At 38.2% G+C, this 27,022-nt stretch overlaps 1 protein-coding gene across 1 annotated transcript in view; it reads left to right on the forward strand.

Annotated features, from left to right (window-relative positions):
• JMJD1C (jumonji domain containing 1C) overlaps positions 1–27,022 on the forward strand; it is a 280,413-nt gene that overhangs the window by 203,586 nt on the left and 49,805 nt on the right. Inside the window, exon 4 of the mRNA XM_052640187.1 lies at positions 24,674–24,779. Within this exon, the coding sequence (XP_052496147.1) occupies positions 24,674–24,779 (106 nt within the window). The remainder of the gene's footprint in view (positions 1–24,673; positions 24,780–27,022) is intronic.

The following is a 27,022-nucleotide window of genomic DNA, read 5'->3' on the forward strand; positions in this document are numbered from 1 at the left end:
TTTCATTTTCTAAATAATAGCTATTCATTGCCTATGCTTTCAGTATCGTATTTGAGAAATTGTTACCAACGCCAACATCATAAAAAATGGCCTTTAAGAGTTTTGTAGTTTTAGCTCTTACATATAAGTCATTGATTCATTTTTAAATAAATTTTTAGATAGTATAAGGGAAAAATCTAATTTAGTTCTTGTGGATATCCAAATTTCCAAGGCTCATCTGTCCTGTTCCCATTGAATAGTCTTGTCACCCTTATTGGAAATCTGTTGACCATTTATTCTAAAATTTATATCTGGGCTCTATTCTATTGCTTTGATATTTATGTCTGTATTGATTGCTTGAGATAATCTTTTTTTTCCCCACTTTTCTACAACTGCGTAATTTGTCCAAATGAGTGTTAACTCTAAAGATAAATTATTTTAAAGTATACTGTTTTGTGTTGTAACTACTGACATTTTCTGAAGCATCTGTCAGTGTTAGGAGTATGATTCTTGTCATTAAATTATTAGGCATAGACATGCCTTTTAGATAAGCAATGTTTTTAAGATGCAAGAGAAAAAGATCCAGTGATTATTGAATTGTAACAATCAGTCATTCATTTATTGCTTTGTGCCAGTTTCTTTGCTAGCTATAGAGATTTAAAGACAGATAAAATACTTGGTTATCTTTCAGGCCAGGAGGAGAGACTTAAATATGATTACAGAAATGTGCTATAAGTTCTAAAGTAGAGGTATGTTTATAGTGTTCTGTACTATAGAATCACCTGATGTAGTAATAATATCAGTTATTTGCCTGTTTCTCTTTTTTTGGTTTTACTTTTTCTCAGAAAGCAAGGGTTTAGAAGATGGGAAAGAGATAAGGAAAGCTAATAGTATTACATAGTAGTTGTTGTTCAGTCAGTAAATCATGTCCAACTTTTTGCAACCCCATGGACTGCAGCATGCCAGGCTTTCCTGTCCTTCACTTTCTCCCAGAGTGTGCTCAAACTCATGTCCATTGAGTTGATGATACCATCAGCCATCTCATCATCTGGCACCACCTTCTCTTCCTGCCCTCAATCTTTCCCAGCATCAGTCTTTTCCAATGAGTCAGCTCTTTGCATCAGGTGGCCAAGGTATTATAGCTTCAGCATCAGTCCTTCCAGTGAATATTCAGGACTGATTTCCTTTAGGATGGACTGGTTGGATCTCCTTGTAGTCCAGGGACTCTCAAGAGTCTTCTCCAACACCAGAGTTGAGAAGCATCAGTTCTTTGGTGCTCAGCTTTCTTATGGTCCAACTCTCACATCGATACATGGCTACTGGAAAAACCATAGCTTTGACTGTACAGGGGTATGTTAGGATTCTCCAGGGAGACAACACCATAGAGTGTGGGGCTGTATACAAGTGTATGTAGAGAGAAAAGGAGTAGAAGAAGTTTTAAGGAAATTGACTAACCCTCTTTTTGGGTGTTGGGAACTCTGAAATACACAGGACATGCCAACAGTGGAAATTCTAGCAGGAGTTGATGCTGATTCTAAAGGCAGTCTGAAGGCACAGGCTTTTTCCTCTTTGGAGGACCTCATTATTCTGAAGGCCTTCGACTAATAGAAAGAACCCCTGCCACATTATGGAGGTTAGTCTGCTTTACTCAGTCTTCTGATTGAAAAATACCTTCATAGCAACATCTAGTGGAGAAGGCAATGGCACCCCACTCCAGTACTCTTGCCTGGAAAATCCCATGGATGGAGGAGCCTGGTGGGCTGCGGTCCATGGGGTCGCTGAGAGTCGGACACGACTGAGCGACTTCACTTTCACTTTTCACCTTCATGCGTTGGAGAAGGAAATGGCAACCCACTCCAGTGTTCTTGCCTGGGGAATCCCGGGGATAGGGGAGCCTGGTGGGCTGCCGTCTATGGGGTCGCGCAGAGTTGGACACGACTGAAGCGACTTAGCAGCGGCGGCAGCAACATCTAGACTGGTGTTTGACCAAACAGCTGGGCACCATAGTCTACCCAAGTTGATATGTGTAATTAACAGTCACTGGTACTATTGATATTTGGTTCTTTGTTTTATAGTGAATTTTAGGATGGTAGGTATCTTTGGCTTTCAACAGTTAAATGTCTTTACCACCTCTTTCTAGTTATTATGTTAATAGAAAAGAAACTATCCCCACACATTACCAGTGCCCTTTCCCACTTTACTTAGAGCTATTGGACTGTAAATTAAGACAACTGGAAAGGTGGAGGCCTTCCAAGTAATCTTTTCAAGGCACTTAGAAATGCTTAGCAAACATTGGCCTGCCATATTCTGAGCACCCTAATAATGAGAAAGTATCATTTCTTTCTCAATGTTTGCCTCCTCTTGAGTTCCAATGCTGTGCCATTTTGGCCCTGGATATTCATGATCCCATACCAGTTCAGTCTCATGCCAGGCCAAATTCTCGTATCACTCACGCATTCTCTTGAGACCTCTGGAGCTCTCCTAATAATTTCATAAATGTTATTAATTATAAGTGGTTAATATCTTTCTATCACATTTATACTTAAATAGGGATACCTATATATCACAAATTTGTTGGTATGTAAAATAATAAGGCATTTAAAAATAATGTGTATATCCAGTGCTTCTTTAGATGTTCTTTGCCTCTACAAAGAAATGACATGTTTACTGTTTCCCTTTTATAACCCTCTCCCCTCTGCCATGTATAGAGTAGACATTTTTGGAAATAGAAAACTCTGTGTATGAGTAAGGCCTGGATATATATGACCTCCTCATGTAGAATCTTCAAGCTTGAAGGCCATTAAGATGTTACATACAGGCATTCCAGAATGCAGTACCCGAAACATTTCAGAAGGATGAGGCTTCATGTTGTTCCTCCCACATTCACTCTTACTTTCAAGAAATTAAGTTCCATTGTATGATAACAGTTCCTTCCAATGCTTAGCAAAGCCCATTGTTGAGAAATTTTCTTACAAGTTAGATACCTATAGATCGTACAGATATAGGTATGCTGCTGCTGAGTCGCTTCAGTCGTGTCCAACTCTGTGTGACCCCATAGACGGCAGCCCACCAGGCTCCACCGTCTCTGGGATTCTCCAGGCAAGAACACTGGAGTGGGTTGCCATTTCCTTCTCCAACGCATGAAAGTGAGAAGTGAAAGTGAAGTCACTGAGTCGTGTCCAACTCTCAGCGACCCCATGGACTGCAGCCTACCAGGCTCCTCTGTCCATGGGATTTTCCAGGCAAGAGTACTGGAGTAGGGTGCTGTTGCCTTCTCCTGTGCGACCCCATAAATGGCTGCCCACTAGGCTTTCCCGTCCCTGGGATTCTCAGGCAAGAATGCTGGAGTGGTTTGCCATTTCCTTCTCCAAGATATAGGTATATATACCATATATATCATATGATCTACATATGACACAGGACATACAGATCAGTTAGGCACACTTATCAATTGAAAGCGTCTGACTGGCATGTTTTTAAAATTGCAAAGGACTGTGAAGCTCCTCTCTGGCTGTGGTATATAGTTCACTGCTTTAATGATGGTCCCTACCACCGCTGTAAAGGAGCAGGCTGAACTACTGCTTAGGTTTTATTTGTCTTGATCAGTCCAAGGTATCTCTTCTCCATTCTGTCTTGTTCCATGATAGATATAAAAACACATTTTTACTTAAATTTTTTATGAGTTCAGTTTGAACGATGACACAACTTGGTAGCTCTGCCTTTTGCTCTAGACTTTGAAAGGACTTAAGAGTGTCTGATTTAGTGCCAATATTATTAAAGATCAAAAATAATTGACAGGTTAATCAAATGAAAATATGTATAAAGAAGAGTAAAAGTCAGCACACAACAGTTTAAAGAAGAAATTGCTAAATTTATTGAGGTTATATTTTAGGATATCTAATAATATATCTAGTAATATATACAAATAGCTGTGAAAAGAAGGGAAGCAAAAAGCAAAGGAGAGAGGAAAGATATAATCATTAGAATGCAGAGTTCCAAAGAATACCAAGGAGAGATAAGAAAGCCTTCCTCAGTGATCAGTGCAAAGAAATAGAAGAATACAATAGAATGGAAAGACTAGAGATCTCTTCAAGAAAATTAGAGATACAAAGGGAACATTTCGTGCAAAGATGGGCTCAATAAGGAATAGAAATGGTATGGACCTAACAGAAGCAGAAGATATTAAGGAGAGGTAGCAAGAATACACAGAAGAACTGTATAAAAAAGATCATCACAACCCAGATAATCACAATGGTGTGATCACTCACCTAGAGCCAGACATCCTGGAATGTGAAGTCACGTGGGTCTTAGAAAGCATCACTATGAACAAAGCTAGTGGAGGTGGTGGAATTCCAGTGAGCTCTTTCAAATCCTAAAAGATGATGCTGTGAAAGTGCTACACTCAATATGCCAGCAAATCTGGAAAACTCGGCAGTGGCCACAGCACTGGAAAAGGTCAGTTTTCATTCCAGCCCCAAAGAAAGGCAGTGCCAAAGAATGCTCAAACTACCGCACAATTGCACTCATCTCACATGCTAGCAAATTAATGCTCAAAATTCTCCAAGCCAGGCTTCAACAGTACATGAACCGTGAACTTCCAGATGTTCAAGCTGGATTTAGAAAAGGCAGAGGAACCAGAGATCAAATTGCCAACATCCACTGGATCATGGAAAAAGCAAGAGAGTTCCAGGAAAACATCTACTTCTGCTTTATTGACTATGCCAAAGCTTTTGACTGTGTGTATCACCATAAACTGTGGAAAAATTCTTAAAGAAATGGGAATACTAGACCACCTGACATCCCTCCTGAGAAACCTGTATGCAGGTCAGGAAGCAACAGTTAGAACTGGACATGTTCCAGACTGGTTCCAAATAGGAAAAGGAGTACGTCAAGGCTGTATATTGTCACCCTGCTTATTTGACTTTAATGCAGAGTACATCATGAGAAACGCTGGGCTGGATGAAGCACAAGCTTGAATCAAGATTGCTGGGAGAAATATCAGTAACCTCAGATATGCAGATGACACCACCCTTATGGCAGAAAGCGAAGAACTAAAGAGCCTCTTGATGAAAGTGAAAGAGGAGAGTGAAAAAGTTGGCTGAAAGCTCAACATTCAGAAAAGTAAGATCACGGCCTCTGGTCCCATCACTTCATGGCAAATAGATGGGCAACAGTGGAAACAGTGGCAGACTTTTGTGGGGGGGCTCCAGAATCACTGCAGATGGTGACTGCAGCCATGAAATTAAAAGACGCTTACTCCTGGAAGAAAAGCTATGACCAACCTAGATAGCATATTAAAAAGCAGACATGTTACTTTGCCAGCAGAGGTCCGTCTAGTCAAGGCTATGGCTTTTCCAGTGGTCATGTATGGATGTGAGGGCTGGATTATAAAGAAAGCTGAGCGCCAAAGAATTGATGCTTTTGAACTGTGGTGTTAGAGAAGACTCTTGAGAGTCCCTTGGACTGCAAGGAGATCCAACCAGTCCATCCTAAAGGAAATCAGTCCTGAATATTCATTGGAAGGACTGATGCTAAAGCTGATGCTCCAATACTTTGACCACCTGATGTGAAGAACCTACTTATTTGAAAAGACCCTGATGCTGGAAACGATTGAAGGTGGGAGGAGACGGGGACAGCAGAGGATGAGATGGTTGGATGGCATAACCGACTCAATGGACATAAGTTTGGTTAAACTCTGGGAGTTGGTGATGGACAGGGAAGCTTGGCATGCTGTAATCCATGGGATCCCAAAGAGTCACAAAGAGCTACTGAACTGAACTGAGTAATACATCTAAGTACACATATATAAAATTTATAATTTTAGGGAATTTTGGCTCTTCCTATGGAAACAAAAGTTTCCATCTGTTAAAATACCAGAATGTGGTGGTAGAACAAAGCTAACTTCTTGACTCATCCCAGCTCTGCTGTTTAATGTCTGAAATATTAGGCAAAGTGTATAACCACTTAACAGTCTTTCATTTTTCATCTTGAGAATTTGCTGTATAGTACCTGTTTCATCATAGTATTGATATTGTCTGTGAGATATGTATAAGAAAAAAGTTTGTACACTAGAAAAATTTTTGTGATAAAGTAAATGTGGTAGTTCAGAAAATAAATAGGGCTGGTTGGGTAAATCTTGGTTCATGAGGCATAACATTTACCTTCAAGAAGCCTATTCAAAGTAATTATTTTTTAAACCCTGAGCACAAAATAGATGTCATTCACATACCTTACAACCTTTCCAGTGGTCACATAATTGGCAGTGGTCAACCTAATTGGTGAATTTCCTACATTCTCTAAGTTTTCTTTATTTCCAGCCAAAATATCTGTCATGTGACATATTATTTCAGTCATACTTAACCACCTTAGCTGCCTTATGCCTTTGTCTTCTGTCACATCTACCTTTTAATTTCTTATTTTGGAGTAGTATTTTTATTTTCTCCATGTTTATACCAGTGAAAATATGCTGTCCATTATTGGTAGCCATTAGTGACGTGTGGCTATTTAAATTTAAATGAAGCAAATTTTTTTTTAAATTTTAATTAATTTATTTATTGGCTGCTCCATGTGGACTCTTCGCTCCCTGACCAGGGATCGCACCCATGGCCCCTCCATTAGGAGCATGAAGTCTTAACCACTGGACTGCTAGGGAAGTGTCAAACAAAAGTAAATTTAATACTCATTTCCTCAGCCATGCTAGCCACATTTCAAGGGTTCAGATAGCCACATGGAGGACAGTGCAGGTATATAACATTTATCTCATTGCAGAAATCTCCTCTTGAAAGCCTCGCCCTGAGTGTTCACCATGGAAGGAGAAAATGATACCAGTGGATTTTGGTGTCATTGTGTTGTCTCCAGTCTCAGCTGAGCTGCTGGTGCCATTTGACCGCCTTTTCTATGTCCCCTTTGAGCTTCGTTTCCTAAAGCAGTTATTCCAAGGTGTCACTACTCTATTCAGCTTCTTCCTTTTTCCCTTAGTAGATGACCTTGCTCCTGCAGCACAGATGAATTTGAGGTTATAAGCAGGACGCCCTTAACTTCCTGCCCTTACACCTATTTATATACCTTTGCTTACCTCCTTTTCTCTTATCTCAAGAGATGTGTCTCCTTGTTCCATGACTAATTCAAGTTTACAAATACTTTGGGGGCATCTGCTATGTCATAGGCACATTTCTAGGTACTTAAGGTGTAGCCGGAGAAGGGAATGGCAACCCACTCCAGTACTCTTGCCTGGAAAATCCCATGGACAGAGGAGCCTGGAGGGCTATAGTCCACGGGGTTGCAAGAGTCAGACACAACTTAGTGACTAAACCACCACTACCAGAGGATGAAGTAAGAAAGATAATAAAATTAGATTTAAGTGGGGCTTTTGGGGGCTTTTATAAAGACTATTTTTTGTTCTGATTAAAATTGGAGTAGAAACCTTGAGAGGATTTTTGTTCAGAACACAGAAGTAGAATAGTAAGATGGATTCCCATGTACCTGTCTTCCAGCTGTGACAGTTACTAATTCATGGCCAGTATTGTTTGTGTTACGGCTCCTCATGTATAATCCCACGTATTAGGATTCATCACCAAATGTCTTGCTTTATGTGTGTCTATACATAAATAAATTGAAAAGTGTCTATGTAATTAATTCTAACTATTTACATTAGTCATATTCTAAAAAGTTACAAGTTCTCATCTTTAGAAATGATAGAATTAGAATGTCACATGTTTATTCATTTGCTTTGTTGTACATTGTGCAGCTTACCACCCTCAAAGCACTAACATTACCACCAACAGTAAAATTACAGAAAACAGTCTGAATTTTTGGTTGCAGATCTTTTTATCTTTAGGATATATCCCACTAGGGGTATACTCATTTAATTTTTCATGTGTATTATTGTCTTGAAATTTCTTCCTCTCTATGCCTTGTATTTTAAAATTCATATACAACCCTGTCCTTGTGCTCTGAAATCCATCTTCACATATACATTGTGTTCATTTACCTTATCTTAAACCTATTCCTCTTTTTCTTCTCATCATATAAATAAATTCAGTTATCTGCATCCTAATATAAAATATAAAGGTTCTCTGATCACACCCATTCTTAACTCCTTTAGCTACATCGCTGGACTTAAAATCTTTTTATATTTTCTAACCTCCCAGTAGCATCTCCAGTTATTGCAGCCTGATTTCTAGTTCCACATCCACAAAACTAATGTTACTGTTAAGATCACTAATAACCTCTTAATAAAAAATAGATTATTTTAGTCCTCATTCCTCTCCTACTGGACCTTTGCATTTAGCACTGTGAATCACTGTCTTGTATATACTTTTATTAACTGCTTCAAAGATTTCTGTAGTTTTAATGTTGGGTCATTTTCCATGGTCTTGCTTTTTTGTGTCTTCTCCTTTCACTACTCAGTCTAAGCAGTGTCATATTTCCAGTTGCTTTCACTATCGTTTAAAAACTCTATCTTCTGAATCTGTACCTCTAGTCCAGACCTCCTTGCTACACTGTCATTCATTTAACAGTTATATTTTTTAGCTTCTTCTAAATGTCCAGCATTGTTTAAACATAAATTCCTGTCCCTTTGGAGCTTAAATTCCAGAAAGGGCACAGTAGAAAATAAAAATAATAATAAGTAGTACAGTGTGATAGGACTTCCTGGTGGCTCAGATGGTAAAGCATCTGTCTACGATGCAGGAGACCTGGGTTCGATCCCTGGGTCGGGAAGATCCCCTAGAGAAGGAAATGGCAACCCACGCCAGTATTATTGCCTGGAAAATCCCATGGAAGGAGGAGCCTGGTAGGCTACAGTCCATGGGGTTGCAAAGAGTCGGACATGACTGAGCAGGTTCACTTCACTTCACAGTGTGATAGCTTAATTATTGCCACGATAAAAGAAGTAAAGCAGAGTAAGCGCTATTGAGGATGGAGTAGGGGGAGGCAGGCTAGAGTACTGTGGTCACGGTGGATGTCATTGAGAAGGTGAAACCTGTATTTGCTGCTGTCCCTAGGCAACCCACTCCAGTATTCTTGCCTGGAGAATCCCATGGATGGAGGAGCTTGATGGGCTACAGTCCATGGAGGTCGCAAAGAGTCGGACACGACTGAGCGACTTCACTTTCACTTTCACTACAGTGTTAAAGTTTCAGCACTCAAACCTTGTCTTTCCTAATCATTTTGTATACTGGCTAATGGCGTAACAGTATCTACCCCATTTTGTCACTCAAATCAACACCTGAGAATGTTTTAGGTTCCTCTCTCGCCCTTACTTATTGGCTCCAAAAATTGCTGATTTTCTGCTTTAATATTGTATTTGTCCACAACATCCTCATCTCTGTTGTAAAGCATCCGTGCTCATTTGGCTGGACTAGTACGGAGCTCTCTGAATAGGGTCCTTCAGTCTTCCTGCTCGCTTACTCCGTTCAATCCATCTCATTGTACTTTGAGTTCTCCATATGGGCCATACTGTTGCATCTGTGTCTCTGTCTGCACTTGCCTTTCACGTGTCCTAAGAGCCCCTCTTTTCTGCTCTATCATATCCTGATAGGTGCCATTGTGTTTTTGAAATTTCAACTCAGAAGAATCTAGGTATTCATGCTTTTCTCAAGTCCCAACTGAAGTGCCTCTTTTTCTGGGGTATCTTTCCTGATATACCTAACAAGACTGTCTTTCCCCACCATCTTTATCTCACCTCTGTGTTATATGTAAAACCATTTAATCTGTTTTGCAGTGATGTGTCTATTAGTCTCTGTTCCTGCAGGCTGTAATGTCATTTTACAGGCTGTAAGAGTCACAGGGGCAGAAATTTGGTATTCAGAAACCTTGTTGAATGAAATGTATTTCTAATATGTTTTACTCACTCTCCAGCACTTAGTGTTTCAAACATAATTCCAACAAATTATCTAATCTGATTTCCTCTACCATAGCATATGAAATATCAAAAACAAAATTTTTAAAAGTATGATGATGATAGATTGGGAGCTTGATAGCACAAAAGGTTACAGGGGAAATTAAAATGTAGTTACAACTCAAATTTTGTCTTTCTAGAACAGTTTGGTATAGAAGCAACAGTTCTTTATATCAGTCAATAATTAGACTATATCATAACAGTAATCAATAATGATGAAAATTGCATTATTGAAAAGCTGAGATTTTATTTAGTATGTTATTAAATGAAGGAACTCTAGAAATACTTGCAGAATTAGTGGGATTTTGATAAATTTTCTTACTTCTGTAATGTTTAAAAACTGCCCTTCTTTTTATAATCATTTAACACGCCTCACTCATTTTCTGTTCTCTTTTTTCCTGATAAGATTTTCTGAGCACATTAAACTTACCCTTTCAGAATAGCAAAACAATGACCTGGCAATTGTGATAAGGTACAGTTATGCATACTACCTTGCTTAGCAGTCCTAGGTAATTAAGATGTTCTTTTATTATGAGACTTTGGAGTTGTGATTTTAACTCCCTCCTTTTTTCTGAATAACTTGACACATTTGTCATGTATTTGTATTTGCATCATATTTTCATAGACTTAATGAGGGAACAGATACTTAACTTGGGGTCATATGATAAAAGTCTAATTAAGTCACTTGGCAAATCCAACAAGACCATCAAGTTACAGGACTTGATTATTTCAGTTTGGACTAGATATGTTGTTATATTCATCCTATCTAAGAGAATTATTATATAATCTTAAATTTATAGGTTTGTCCTTTCCATAACAGTATATTGGAAATGGTGAAAATCAGCCCTGGAATGTGTGTGGTACGGTGTTAATTTTGAAATTAAACCTTCTCTAGCTTCTCTCTAGTGCGGAAGTGGGAGCTACTCTCTAGCTGTGGTGCGGCGGCTCCCAGGCTCTACAGAGCTCAGGCTCAGTGGTCGTGGCTCACAGGCTTAGGTGCTACAAGGCATGTGGGATGTTCCCAGACGAGATCAATCCGTGTCTCCCGCACTGGCGGGTGAATTCTTTTACCACTGAGCCACCAGAGAAGCCCTGCGTTTTATAGCTTAAAAATAAATGTTCACTCTGTATGATCAAAATAGTCATTGACTACGAATTACTTTTAGTGGATCACTTTCCAAAAAATGATACAAGCATGTAAGTTTATTTCCTCCTCAGGTTGCGCTCCCTCTCTCTTCGCAAGATAGAGTGAGACTGCCATCCGTGGAGGGCTCATCAAGAGGAAGAGAGTTGCTTTTTTTTGGTTTTATTTTCTTAAACTTAGGCTGTTCTGAAGGAATATTTTCAGTTACTATTTTGGAAAACATTAAACAGTTCCCAGGCCTTCCTGAGTTTGTTCAGTTGTAAGTTTGAGGAAACTGCAGTTAGTAAATTGTGGTTGGCAGATGCTGTAAGCAGGTGACTCAGTAGGTTGAACTCAGGATGACTCAACTGTGTAAAAACCATGCTGATAAATAACTTGAAAGAAAAATTGCCTTCCAGACTTCTGAACTGCCATAAAAAGTTCAAAACTATTATAAAAGGTACCACAAAGAATATTAACATGTGGTTTAGAAGGAAACACATTTTCCTTCAAGTGGTTTTAAAAGTTTTACTTAATTGTACTGATTTTTGCTCTGTGGTAATTCTGAGAGGAGAGGACACTTAGCAAGTTGTAGTTGAAAATGCAGAAATATTATAAGTCTTAACAAAGTTTTCTCAAGAGAATACTTTTTAAAAGGTCAGCTTCATTCAGTTTGGAGATGAGCAGAGAAACCCAAATGGTAGTTGTTTTAAATTAATTATAATAATAAAATATATAATTATAATAAATTAATATAATAAACTAATCTAGTTGGCTTTTTCTTTAACTTTGATATAACTGAACAAATAAAAATAAAGCAAGTAGGTGCTTTATTAAGAATTGATGCAAGAGGGGACTTCCCTGATGGTCCAGTGGCTAAGACGCCAGACACCCAATGGAGGGGACCTAGGTTTGATCCCTAGACCAAATGCTGCAACTAAGACCCAGCACAGCCAAATAAATACATTTTAAACAAAAACAAAAATCCCTAAGAATTGGTGTAATACGACATGATATTAATATAGTATATCCCATTCTAAAATCCCATCTGAGATCTGATAAGTTACTTATACCTGATAAATGAGAGTTTATTGTTTATGATAACTATTCCAAATTTTGGAATACTATATTCCTGTGAACTGACTTTAGCAAACATCATTTTCTGTATATAACAAAATAATTTGGTTAATTGGATTTCTTTTTACTTTTGTCGTCATGACACTAATATCCTAAGGAAGATACTGAAAACCCAGCAGAGAGTATTCACATTCTTTATTCTGCCAGTTCATGGTTTGGACAATGGATTTGTAGAAATGGTTTTGACATTATGCAGACTCTTGCTAATGTGCCTTCCAGCCATGTGATTTGGGGTAACTTAATGCTTGAATTTGTTTCATCTGTAAAATGGAGATAATAATACCAGACTAGCAAGGAATTTGTTAGGATTAAATGATGTTAATATTTGTGAAGTATTAATCTCATCTGTCAATCAAAATTTAAGATTTTTTTAAAATTGCTTATACTGTTAAGTGAATATGCTTATTAAATAGATACTTTTTAAAGGCTGAGAAAAAATTCGTCCCATTAATCATATACAGTCAATTTAGGATATGCTGCTGCTGCTGCTAAGTCACTTTAGTCGTGTCCGACTCTGTGCGACCCCATAGACGGCAGCCCACCAGGCTTCCCCGTCCCTGGGATTCTCCAGGCAAGAACACTGGAGTGGGTTGCCATTTCCTTCTCCAATGCATGCAAGCATGCTAAGTCACTTCAGTCATGTCCAACTCTGTGCAACCCTATGAGCAGCAGCCCACCAGGCTCCTCTGTTCATGGGATTCTCTAGGCAAGAATACTGGAGTGGGTTGCCATTTCCTTTTCCTAATTTAGGATATATTTAAGCTATATTGAAACTGGAGGATACACTAATCTAAATTAACCAAAATCAACCAGGGATTATGAAATTATATATAGATAGGACTTAATTATCTGTTGTTTATATACAAAATTATAATATTGTCTTTAAAAATTATGTGGCGAAGTTTTTAAATTAATTTTTTTCTGTCATTAGCTTCATACTGTTGTCACTCATTTTGAGTTTATAATTATAATTTATATGAGTATCTGATCAACTGAGAAAACTTTTCTGTTTTAAAATACCTAGACTCTCCATATACATGCATTAATTTGATTTGTTATTCATTTATTTCCTTAGATTACTAAAAAGTTAAATGTTGGGTAGAAGAGTATGTAGTTGAAGATACTAAAACTATGGAAAACCTTATATTGTACAGTGAGGAAGATTTTGAGAAAGCATGGGAGTAGATTGTTCAAAGCTTATGCAAATTTTTTAAGAGTACTAGCACATAGAATAATAGTCATGTAAAAATGGTATACTTTAAAATGACAAATTTCTAATAAAGTTAGGCATATACAGTACTTTAAGGGTAAGAGGAAGTTTGCTTGATATTAAGAATGTGTAAGGAAGACTTGAGATTGCTGGATTATGGAGTCGAAAGCAGAATAAAAGAAGATACAATTCAGTTCAGTTACTCAGTCATGACCAACTCTTCAAGACCCCGTGGACTGCAGCACTCTAGGCTTCCCTGTCCATCACCAACATCACCTGGAGCTTGCTCAAACTCACGTCCATCGAGTCGGTGATGCCATTCAACCATCTCATCCCCAGTCGTCCCCTTTTCCTGCCTTCAATCTTTCCCAGCATCAGGGTCTTTTCCAGTGAGTCAGTTCTTTGCATCAGGTGGCCAAAGTATTCGAGTTTCAGCATCAGTCCTTGAAATGAAAATTCAGGACTGATTTCCTTTTGGATAGACTACTTGGATATCCTTGCAGTCCAAGAGACTCCAAGAGTCTTCTCCAACACCACAGTTCAAAAGCGTCAGTTCTTTAGTGCTCAGCTTTCTTTACGGTCCAACTCTCACATCCATACCTGACTACTGGAAAAACCATAGCTTTGACTAGATGGACCTTTGTTTGCAAAATAATGTCTCTGCTTTTTAATATGCTGTCAGGATTGGTATAGCTTTTCTCCCAAGGAGTAAGCGTCTTTTAATTTCATGGCTGCAGTCACCATCTGCAGTGATTCTGGAGCCCCAAAAAATAAAATCGGTCACTGTTTCCATTGTTGCCCCATCTATTTGCCATGAAGTGATGGGACCAGATGCTATGATTTTAGTTTTCTGAATGTTGCGTTTTAAGCCAATTTTTTCCCTCTCCTCTTTCACTTTCATCAAGAGGCCCTTTAGTTCTTCATTGCTTTCTACCATAAGGGTGGTGTCATCTGCACATCTGAGGTTATTGATATTTCTCCCAGCAATATTGATTTCAGCTTGTGCTTCATCCAGCCTGGCATTTCGCATGATGTACTCTGCATATAAGTTAAATAGGCAGGGTGACAATATACAGCCTTGACGTACTCCTTTCCCAATTTGAAACCAGTCTGTTGTTCCATGTCCAGTTCTAACTGTTGCTTCTTGACCTGCATACAGATTTCTCAGGAGGCAGGTTAGGTGGTCTGGTATTCCCATTTCTTTAAGAATTTTCCACAGTTTGTGGTGATCCACACAATCAAAGGCTTTGGCGTAGTCAATAAAGCAGAAGTAGGTATTTTTCTGGAACTCAGTTGCTTTTTCGATGATCCAGCAGATGTTGGCAATTTGATCTCTGGTTCCTCTGCCTTTTCTAAATCCAGCTTGAACATCTGGAAGTTCACGGTTCACATACTGTTGAAGCCTGGCTTGGAGAATTTTGAGCATTACTTTACTAGCATGTGAGATGAGTGCAATTGTGTGGTAGTTTGAGCATTCTTTGGCGTTGCCTTTCTTTGGGATTGGAATGAAGACTGACCTTTTCCAGTCCTGTGGCCACTGCTGAGTTTTCCAAATTTGCTGGCATATTGAGTGCAGCACTTTCACAGCATCATCTTTTAGGATTTGAAATAGCTCCACTCAAGGAACGAACATTACCTCTTTGGCATACTGACATCATTAACCTATTTTCCCACAATTTCTTGGGAGCTGAAATGAATTGCAGAAACATTCATTATTTCAGATAGGATGTGTAGTCCACATGCCTTTCAGAAAAAGTTGTTTCCTCTCCCATGAATGGTGTCGTAAATTTTTTACATTTTCCAGTCTGATTGACAGAAAAACTGGAACACACTTAATTGGTAATTCTTGAATGAGTAAGAGAGAACTTTTTTTTCTTCCAGAGGTTTTTTATAGTGTGTACAAGTAATGAGTCCAGTACTCTTCACTCTAAAAACATTGATGTGTGGTTTATATGCAGTGAATCAGATAGATCCTAAATAAACTATAACAATTTAAATTTTGCCTAAAACTTAAACTTTTAACAGTGATTAACAATCTGGAAATTTTTAGATTTTATCATATAATATGTTGTGAAGAAGTCACCAAAATTGGCAATACAAGATTTAGAATTATGTTAGAAAGATTTGGGGCTTTGCTTGTGGTTCAGCTGGTAAAGAATCCACCTGCAATGTGTGAGACCTGGATTTAGTTCCTGGGGTGGGAAGATCCCCTGGAGAGGGAAAGGCTACCCACTCCAGTATTGTGGCTTAGAGAATTCCATGGACTGTGTGTGTATAGTCCATGGGGCCGCAAAGAGTCAGACATTTTAGAAACAGTATAGCATTCACCTTATGTAATAGAAAATGTCAGGTAAAATATTGAAACATGTTGGTCATTTCTCCCAGTAGTATTTGGAGACAATTTTGTGACAGTGTGGTGATGTGTTTTCTTCCTCTTAACCCTAATCGCTTTCTTTTCAGAGTTGTCACATGGTCAGCCCTTGGAGGAAGTAGAGAAGCAAAGAAATTAAGATATATTTGTCTCCTGTTTGGATCTTCCTCTCCCCTGTTTTTTGCTTGTTTGTTTGTTTGTTTTGAATGAGTGACTGTGTTCCTTCAGTTCAGTTCAGTTCAGTCGCTCAGTCGTGTCCCGACTCTTTGCGACCCCAGGAATCGCAGCACGCCAGGCCTCCCTGTCCATCACCATCTCCCGGAGTTCACTCAGACTCACGTCCATCGAGTCCATGATGCCATCCAGCCATCTCACCCTCTGTCGTCCCCTTCTCCTCCTGTCCCCAATCCCTCCCAGCATCAGACTGTTTTCCAATGAGTCAACTCTTCTCATAAGGTGGCCAAAGTACTGAAGCTTCAGCTTCAGCATCATTCCTTCCAAAGAAATCCCCGGGCTGATCTCCTTCAGAATAGACTGGTTGGATCTCCTTGCAGTCCAAGGGACTCTCAAGAGTCTTCTCCAACACCACCGTTCAAAACATCAATTCTTCGGCACTCAGCCTTCTTCACAGTCCAACTCTCACAACCATACATGACCACAGGAAAAACCATAGCCTTGACTAGATGGACCTTAGTCGGCAAAGTAATGTCTCTGCTTTTGAATATACTATCTAGATTGGTCATAACTTTTCTTCCAAGGAGTAAGCATCATTTAATTTCATGGCTGCAGTCACCATCTTCAGTGATTTTGGAGCCCAAAAAAATAAAGTCTGACACTGTTTCTACTGTTTCCCCATCTATTTTCCATGAAGTGATGGGACCAGATGCCTTAGGAGACAGGATAAATGAGATTATATTAAATTATCTTATGGAGAAAACACTCATTTTGCAGTCTTAAGATATATGAACCATAGGATACATTTTGGAAAATTTCTTCTTTTCAATACATGTTCCTGTTTTTACCCTACTCTGGAGTCCAGAGAAGTGCATAGTACTGACCTCTGTATATAATTCTTATTGACCCAAAGGATTAAATCTTATTTTTCAAAATGGATAACTTTTCTACACTGAAATTAAGTATTATATTCAGAGAGTGCAGGAATGTACCCAGGAAATTGTTTTACTTGTGAAAGACTTAAAAAATGACTTATCTTAAAATATTCTTTCCTTAATAACGAAAGGATTTTGGTTATTGGTTTGTTTTTCTATGCTTATGAATATGCAGACATTTATGGAAACAGTTTGCAGTCTATTTGCCATTGAACTGCATTGCCTTGATGAGAAGTTTTAAATTTTTGTTTATACTAGTACTTTATGCAGAGAAGGCAATGGCATCCCACTCCAGTACTCTTGCCTGGAAAATCCCATGGATGGAGGCCTGGTGGGCTGCAGACCATGGGGTCGCTAAGAGTCGGGCACAACTGAGCAACTTCATTTTCACTTTCATGCACTGGAGAAGGAAATGGCAACCCACTCCAGTATGCTTGCCTGGAGAATCCCCGGGACAGGGGAGCCTGGTAGGCTGCCATCTCTGGGGTCGCACAGAGTTGGACACGACTGAAGCGACTTAGCAGCCAGCAGTACTTTATGTGTTCTTTTAAATCCTGGTTAGGCATAGTGACCGCAGGTCAAATCAAACCTCCTTCCTGTTTTTTTATAAGGCCTTTCACATTTTTAAATAGTTGGAAAAATACTGAAAAGAATGTCATGACACTGATCAATCTGTGAAATTCTAATTTCATATGATGCCAGTAAGTAAACCTTATTGAAATGCAGCCATGCCCATTCAGTTATATATTGTTTATGGTATTGTTTGGCTGCTTTGGGCCCTATAGTAGCAGAGTTGAGTCGTTGAGACAGGGACGGTATAATCTGCAAAGCCTAATATTTACTCTTGGCCCTTAAGGGGAAAAGTTTGCCTACTCTTGCTTTAGATCAGGAAAATATTTGGAAGCCCTCAGTGGTAGCTGCATTTAATAAAATTGCAGATGGTTAGACAGTTGTGCTTTTTGAAGACCTCTGTAGTAACTCTTAGACTTAATAGGTTTCCAGTTTCAGTAGAGGCTTATTAACCAATTGGGTTCTTTTTTAAGTTATACAGGAACTGGCAATAATAGGAGTTGGTGTCACTCCTGACCTATATGAACCTATCGTTCATGTTATTCACTGTTGGCTAGCAACCTCAGGGATCTTAGGACAAGCATTTGCAGTTTTGCTGAAGCATGAATTTAAATTATGACTGTGGCAAATGATGTTGCAAAGCATGTTCAATCACCCAATCTGACATTCAAGATACAGTTTCTTTTATGATTACTCTTATAAAATATAATCAAGTATGATTTTTATAGGGGGATTTATGTAATATAATTGGATTTAAGATGTCATCACAAAGGTCAGGGACTTTATTGCAAGAGGAAAAAAATTTCTGTTACTAAGGCACACTCACTGTAAGTTTGAAAGCAGGCCTTAGGTCATTCTCCATTGAAAATTGTCCAAAGGGAGAGAAGTTACTCCAGTTTTATATTTCTTAGTCTTCAATTTGTAGATATGGTGTATCACAGTGATTGATTTGCAGATATTGAAAAATCCTTGCATCCCTGGGATGAATCCCACTAGAGATCAATGGTGTATGGGCTTTTTAATGTAGTGTTGAATACAATTTGCCAGTATTTTGTTGAGGATTTTTGCATCTATGTTCATCAGTGATATTGGCCTGTAGTTTTCTTTTTTGTGTGTTATCTTTCTCTGGTTTTGGTATCAAGGCAATGGGAGCTTCTTAAAATGAGGAAGTTTTCCTTCCTCTGTAATTTTTTGGAACAGTTTCAGAAGGATAGGTTTTAACTCTTCTCTAAATGTTTGATAAAAATTTGCCACTGAAGCTATCAGGTCCTGGACTTTTGTTTGTTGGGAGATTTTTAATCACAGTTTCAATTTCAGTGCTTGTGATTGGCGTATTTATATTTTCTGTTTCTTCCTGGTTCAATCTTGGGAGACTGTACCTTTCTAAGAATTTGTCCCTGTATTTCTTGTATCCTAAAATGAAAATCATCAGTTAAGACTTTAGAGCAAATCTCTTAAAATTGTTAAGCCAGTCAGCTCAGTCATCTTGATAGAAACTAACAGCTGGTATACTGTTACCTATTTCATGCCTCTGCTGGCTCTTTGGTCAGTATTTAAATCTAGAGGATGTGTAACATAAAGAAAATATTGGTTGAAATAGTAAGGAGCACTGTTATGGTATGACAAACCGTTTCTTTATTATCTTAGAAAATGTGTTATATATACTTTGAGCACTGTCATGTTATTGCTGTTTTTTAAACCTAGCCAGGCATATATGAATATTTTAGTGCTATGATCTTAGCTTTCACATTAGTAAAATTTTTATTGTTTCCCTTTGAACTGGAATGAAGCAGAGAATTGCACAAAAATTACGTTGGTGCAGTAGTCTTACTGTCAGAGTAGAGATTCCAACCTGATTTTAGCTGTTATATTTTGAGGAATGACGCTTTTTAATTTCATCATATTCTTCTGTATTCATGAGGAATACATCTGTGTTTCGATCATCTCATTGTAATTCAGGGTAATGTTTACCTAAAAATACAGCATTTGAGAATTTGTAGATCATGATTACGTCACATTGCCAAAGTGATTGTCTTCTCCTTCTTTTATCCTTTCTTATTATAAGATGTCATGAATTTAACATCCTAAGTCTTTTCTGTTTGGTGAGTGTTAGACTATTTTTATATGCAGAAATTCACATGGCCAATATAAGGTTGTATAGAAAGATAACTTCCACCTAATGTTGAATTCTTTGTTTTTAATCCATTCTGACTTAAGATATTATCTTTCACCTCTTCCGTATAATGAAAGAAATGTGTCAGGTTTTGAATGGCAGTGACAGTAAATAGTCTTATTTATGCCTTTTTGTTATACTAGTTCATGAGAAAACAAAATAAGTGAAGAGGCTGCGGTTTAGAGTCACAGAACTGGATTCAAGTGCTAGCTCTCTCCATCACATCCTGACTATAACCATGGACCTCTCTGTGTGTAACATGTAAAGGGGTATAATAATCTCAGCTCTACAAAAATTCATAGGTTTGGAAAGCATCCATAGTATCTGCCATAGTAAATGCACAGTCTTGTTAGCTATTTTTTTTTATTATTTACATTAAGGTGTCACTAATACTCAATTAAAGCTAACTTCTGTCTTTTCAAAAGGAGGAAAGTAACAGCACACAAGTGAGCACTAAATAAATAGTCCAGAACTTCACTTAAGGCATTGTTTAGAACTTTCCCGTATTTTCTATATAAATTTCTGGTACAACAGCTCTTGCTGCACTGATCTTCTTTTTTCCCATTAGTCATTTGCTGGAGGTTGTAACTTGTGTAATTAATACATTGGATGGAGTTTATGAAGAAGATTCACAGAGAGTGCTATTCCTTCACTATCTGGGGAGAGGAGATTAATGAATGCATGTTATTTTAGTTATATAATATGAAATTGTTGGGGGGGTAATTGCAGTTAATGAAAAGCTTAAGGCACAGCTGAATTTGTTAGTTGCATTCTGTCAAAGATAGTGAATATTTATTAGTAATCTATGATTGTGATGCCCTTCTCTGTGAGTCTGCATTATAGCCTTGTATCTCATTTTTTCTTTTTATACTCGCAACAGTAGGTCAATAAATGGGGGGAGAAACTTCATTTGGCAACCTGCTAAAACACTTACAAGTTTTGATCTTTTATTCTTTTGTGAGCCTCTGGTAATGATGACTACAGTTCTACAGAAATGCCTCTTCTTGGGGTGGGGGAAGATTTCAGTTTCTCACTCTTAGCATTAAGACTGACTGCCTCCCATTGTCATTATTTACTGAGCATTTACAGTGTACTAAGCACAGTAGACAACAGAGAGAAAACACTGTCCCTGCTCTGAAGGAGCTTACATTCAGTTCAGTTCAGTCACTCAGTCGTGTCCAAGTCTTTGCCCCGTCGACTGCAGCACACCAGGCTTCCCTGTCCATCACCAACTCCTGGAGCTTGCTCAGACTCCTATAGAGTCGATGATGCCATCCAACCATCTCATCCTCTGTTGTCCCCTTCTCCTGCCTTCAGTCTTTCCCAGCAGATGGTGTTTTCCAGTGAGTCAGTTCTTCACATCAGATGGCGAGCTTTGGGTATAATTTAGCCCCATCATTATTTAAAGAGAGGAAAGGAAAGGATTTTAAAGGCAAAGACAATGACATACCATTCAGGATAGGTAGGGTCCATAGGGAGCTAAACATAATCTCATCAGCTCCAGAGCTGCTACAGGGAATAGGAGAAGGGAAATTGTGGGATGCAAGTGAAGGAAGCAGGGTGTCCTTAGGCATTGAATGGAGTCAGAAAGATCATGTGGCCTTTTCCCCAGATACATTCCCATCAAGTAGGAATGGTTGGTGACAAGACAGAAGGTGAAAAAAAAGGTAATCATGTGCATCTGAGGATCAAAACTAAAACCAGGCTATAAGAATTTTAAGAACAATGAAAATGCCTCTAACTTACAAAGCACTATATGTAGAGAAAGATTCCAGCAACAATATGACTGTCATAGTCAGGCGTTGTATTGGGATAATTTTCATGGGTTTTAATTAATTTCATGATTAACTCATAAATATGTAAATGGCATGTCAGTACCATGGTTAAGGTAGAATTGAATGAGTTAAGACTAGTTTCTGAAAATTTTTAAAATTATAAAAACTAACTCGTTAATATGAAAAGAGGTATTTAGTAACCCTGCTTTAAACGGTGAGGAAATTGATACATAGAAATTTGAACTTATATAAGGTTATTCGAGTACGTAGACTGATACTGCTGCTGCTGCTGCTAAGTCGCTTCAGTCGTGTCCGACCCTGTGTGACCCCAGAGACGGCAGCCCACCAGGCTCCCCCATCCCTGGGATTCTCCAGGCAAGAACATTGGAGTGGGTTGCCATTTCCTTCTCCGATGCATGAAAATGAAAAGTGAAAGCGAAGTCACTCAGTGGTGTCCGACTCTTCACGACCCCATGGACTGCAGCCTACCAGGCTCCTCCGTCCATGGGATTCTCCAGGCAAGAGTACTGGAGTGGGTTGCCATTGCCTTCTCCAGACTGATACTATCAACTTTTAATAGTATACTTTTTTCCCCTATAATTGAATGGGTTATTGAGATGATAACTGCTGTCTAATGATTTTGGAAATGTAGCTCTTTTTTTCAGTCTGTTGAATTAAAAAAGGTTTAGTCACTGAGTTGTGACCGACATTTTTGCAACCCCATGGAGGGTCTTCTGTCCAAGGGATTTTCCAGGCAAGAATACTGCAGTGAGTTGCCATTTCCTTCTCCAGGGCATCCAGCCTGAGTCTTCTTCATTGTCAGATGGATTCTTTACAGCTGAGCCACTAGGGAAGCCTAACCTGTTGAATAAATAAAACATAAATAAATATTGAGCAAAACTTACATGTCGATAGTTTTAATTATAAAAATTTCTGTATAGGAAACTGATTTTATAAATCCTACCTATACTTGTCTACAAAGTATTGGCAGTGCTGCTTTAATAGCAGTTTATGCTATTACCCTCCCCAAAATATAAAGGCTTGGCAGCAGTACCCTAAAAGTAAATTTCATGTAAGTCAGCTGTGATACCCTTGTAATTGTGTGAATTTTCTATGTACTCATCGTCTTCATGCCAGTTAAATGTCTAGACTAGGAGTAAGAAGAACGATTATGATAAAGATAGGCGTTGAAACTAGAGAAGACTCAAGCTGTGGAAACATAAAACTGTAACTCAAACGTTTGAAGGACCATCATGTAGGAAAACGATTAGGCTTGTGTTTGACTCCAGGGAGTTAAGTTTGGATCTGTGTATGGAAGATTAAGTGAGAAATAACCTGGTATCTGTCGGAACTGTCTGGAAGTGGTAATTGTTTTTCTTGGGAAACAGAAAGTTTCCTGTGTTTTGTCTGTCATGGACTTCACTGTCACCTCGTGTGCATTAAGAGGGTTAGAGTCTAAACTCCCCGTGATAGTTTCTGCTACTCAAGTAATGAGATTCACTCAATGTGCAGTGTATTATTAAAGTGGAATGGAGAAAAGGGAGTGTTAGGAAGTTTCTTTACAAAAAGGAAGACAGGTCATGGGCTGGGTTTCCCCCATCACCCCCTTGACAGATTTTACCTACTTTTTTGTGTAACATCTTTCCACTCCAGTATTTGCGTCTGCTGTGAAGCAGCACTTTTGTATATTTTCCCAGGAGAGCAGAGGTGATAAGTGTAAAAGTCTTATAGTTTTGTTTGTTGGTGTTCACTGCTGCTAAGTCGCTTCAGTTGTGTCCGACTCTGTGCGACCCCAGAGACGGCAGCCCACCAGGCTCCTCCATCCCTGGAATTCTCCAGGCAAGAACACTGGAGTGGGTTGCCATTGCCTTCTCCAATGCATGAAAGTGAAAAGTGAAAGTGAAGTCGCTCAGTCGTGTCTGACTCTTTGCGACCCCATGGACTGCAGCCTACCAGGCTCCTCCACCCATGGGATTTTCTAGGCAAGAGTACTGGAGTGGGGTGCCATTGGTGTTCACTAGGTATAAACACAATATCAGTCTTTACCACAATATTATTCGAGAAATGCAGAGTGGTCCCTTAAAGCAGTGATGAAGTGAGAAGAAAAGTGCTTTACTTGGATAAACTTTAAAGCATGAAGTATGTAACCTGCTTGATTAGGGATACTTTGTACTTTTCAGCCCTTTTTGGCTTTTCCAAATTGCCAGATTATTTTTATTCACCAGGTAGAATTTTCTTCTTGAAGCACCTTTCTGGTCACTGGTCTCTGCGATCTGCTGGCCCACCTTGGAAAGGGCCGCTCTGGCCACTGGTCTCCGCGATCTGCTGGCCCACCTTGGAAAGGGCCGCTCTGGTCTCCGCGATCTGCTGGTCCACCTTGTAAAGGGCCGCCAAAGTGACAGTGCTGCTCTGCTGTTCTTCCCAGCTCTCCTCTAGGGCTCCTGCCACTGACCTCAAATGCAGGAGCAGCAGAGGTGCTTTGAGAGAGAACAGGATGTCAGAGTCCATCGGGGGACCAGCAGATTGTGGGAAACCATGTGACTGTGTGATTCGCATCTCCAAGGAGAGAGCCGGTCGTTTCTGGGTCTAGATCCACCCTGTTATGAGGATAATATCATCAGTAACGAAATTTAAATGGCCTGGATGCTTTGACACTGGCTTGAAAAAATAAAACTTTTATCAGTGCAGTTACTGGTCAGATGAGTTTGAGTAGATCTAGATTTGATGGTGTTTAAATCAAGACAGTGACTTGTCTTGTCAAATAATGACTTGTTTAATGTTTTAGGCTTGAAAAAAATAAAACTTATCAGTGAAGTTACTGGTCAGATGAGTTTGAGTAGAACTGAATTTGATGATGTTTCAATCAAGACAGTGGCTTGTCAAATAATGACTTGTTTAAAACTAATGTTTTAGGTATAGTGGGGAGAGGACAACTCATCTATGTATGTATGTATTGCTTCCCAAAATATTCAACTTGATTTGTTTGCTACCAACCTTAGATGACCGGAAGCTATTTGGTTTGTATATTGCTTCTAACAGTGAAACCCTTAAAAAGGTGATTTATATAAAGCTGACAGTAGAGAACACATTAGTAAATTTCAAATTTTGCCTTAAGGCATTCTTGTCAAAGATCAAATCTTACCATGGATTTATTTATTAGGCTCTGTTGTTATGTTATTGCTAATGAACTATAACGAATTTTCATTTTTGCATACATTTAGATAAAGGAATTTTCTTCAGCCCTTAGAACACATAGGAGGGAAGGTTGGTAACATTAATGTTAGGACAGCGTAACATGGACCTTTCTCTTAATCTATAATTCTAGGACGACATAGACAGCCTAAACCCAGTTCTCAGGGACAACCCGCAACTTCAGGAAGAAGTGAAAGTCTGGGTAAAGGAACAAAAGGTTCAGGAGATTTTTATGCAAGGTAACTGTTTTGAGTTATGCATTAATTTTTTTGTTTTTTGAACTGGGCAATTTCTCATTTGCTTTTGGTTGTTTAGTTATATGCAGTATAAATAGAAGACCCAGTCTAATATTTTCAATTACATACAGGCCACAGAAAATAATAGCAAAATCAGAATAATTTCAATAGGAAGTTGATAACTTCGCTAGTTTACAATTTGAGCTAAATGCCTGGAATAAAATTATGACCACACAGGTGTTTTGTTGATAGGAAAATTTCCATATTACAGAACACTCTAGGTGTGTCCTTCCTGGAGAAGGAAGCATTGTTTTCTGTGGAGGATTGCCCAGAGCCACAGTTAATTTCCTTTGAAGAATGCTGTTGGTATCTGATAAAAATGGCTTATTTCAGTTTGCCTTCCTCAGCAAAGACCACAATACTAGTCTTAGTTTTGTTTCCTTTTTTTTAGTAAGATATAAGCTTGTCTTCAATTGAGATTTTATGATTCTCAATGATTTCTTTTCCTGTCAGTGAAACCATGTATTGAAAACATAAGCTTCTGTGAAATTGAACTAAAACTGGAATAATATGACATGCAGTATCAATATTTGGTTGATTGTTTTTAAAAGGTAATCTTGTTAAATTCCCATGTTTATCTCAGCCTCAGCTTCCATGCCATTTAATTTAAGCATTAATAGAGATAATCTCAGAGTTGTGGCTTCCTTTCGTTGAATGTTTTTTTTGATAGCAAATCATCTACATATACATTCTTCTTAGGCTAAATATTTTTTAAACTCTTAATATGGAGAATTTGAAACATATACAGAAATAGGCACTTAAAAGTTCACTGAAATATTCTCTCTCAGCCCCAATGACTATAAAATGAAATCTTGATAGATTCTGCCCCATCTATACTGTTATTTATTTCCATCAATTTTAAGACATTGCTGTGTTCTATTTTTAAACAGACACCATACTATTATTGTGCTGAAAATTAATAGTTCCTCAAATAATGATTACTCAGGTTCAAGTTTCCATTTGTCTCATAAATGTCTTCATTGATTTTTCACAGACTTGATTTTTATTTTATTTATTTTTAATCCGGGACCCAAAAAATGTCCACAAATTGACTGGTTGATATGACCTGTCTCTCTTTTTTTTCTTCCTTTCTTTCTTTGCGCTTTATTGAAGATGCCAGGTTACTATTTTTTTAAGTAACCCTTTTTCCTTGTCATATTCTTAGAGATGAAATGATTAAGGCAATAGTCCATTCCATTCTAAGCAGAATTATTTGAGGCTGACTCCAGATTGTGTTTGGTGGTAGAACAAGACCCTTAAGGTAGTGTCCTGATGGGAGTTGAAAATTGGCGTATTTGGAGTTTTCTGTAAGCTTTTTCAATATTCCATTCAGAAAAACTAATTTGGAGTCTATTTCTTCCATAGTTAGAAATTTTAAGGCTATAGTTTGTATAACTGATTATAGGTATGAATATGTTTAATTTACAAGTAATATGGAATACTTTCTACAGATCTGTTAATTTGATATATTTAGACTGTTGCTGGCATAGTTTTTTAAAAACTGGCAAACATTAAACCATTCATTGATGTGCTGAATGTCCTAACTCTAAGAGAAAAGGCATCAACTTAGGAATCAGAAAAATAAATTCAGTCCTAGCTCTTTCACTTAAAAATTTATTTAACTTATCAACCTCACTTTCTTAATGTTTATAAACAGGAAAATACCTCAGAGTTGGAAAAGATTAAATAAGCATTTGTAAATTGTGAAAGCATTTTGCCAATTGTTAGTGTATAATACTATCATTAATAAAGTGTACCAGTTTCCCTCCCTTACAATTCTTTTTAAACTTTCAAATATCTGATATCATTTTAGTACCTGTGAATTAAAGACATTTTTATCTCCATTGTGTTGACATATTTAAATATATACAGATATGCATATATCTTTTATTATTTAATCATTGCCTATTTTCTGAAAGATACCTATATATATACATGTAGATATTGTTGTCTTACAATGTGAATTTAATCCAAAAGTACACCAGTATGGCATTTTACTGTCATACTTATAAGTTCAGTGAAGAGTTTCTGCATGTTTTAAGACTTTGGCAGCTTTTCCAAACTGTTGCAGGAATCAAAATTTGTAATTGCTTATGGTAAAAGTTTTAGCAGCTAAAAGGCTCATACATCAAGTTCCACATTACCTTTTCATTTCATCCATGAAGCCGTGTATGATGTGTGGTTTT

This window comes from Budorcas taxicolor, chromosome 5 (assembly GCF_023091745.1).
Source record: "Budorcas taxicolor isolate Tak-1 chromosome 5, Takin1.1, whole genome shotgun sequence".
Taxonomy (NCBI): domain Eukaryota; kingdom Metazoa; phylum Chordata; class Mammalia; order Artiodactyla; family Bovidae; genus Budorcas; species Budorcas taxicolor.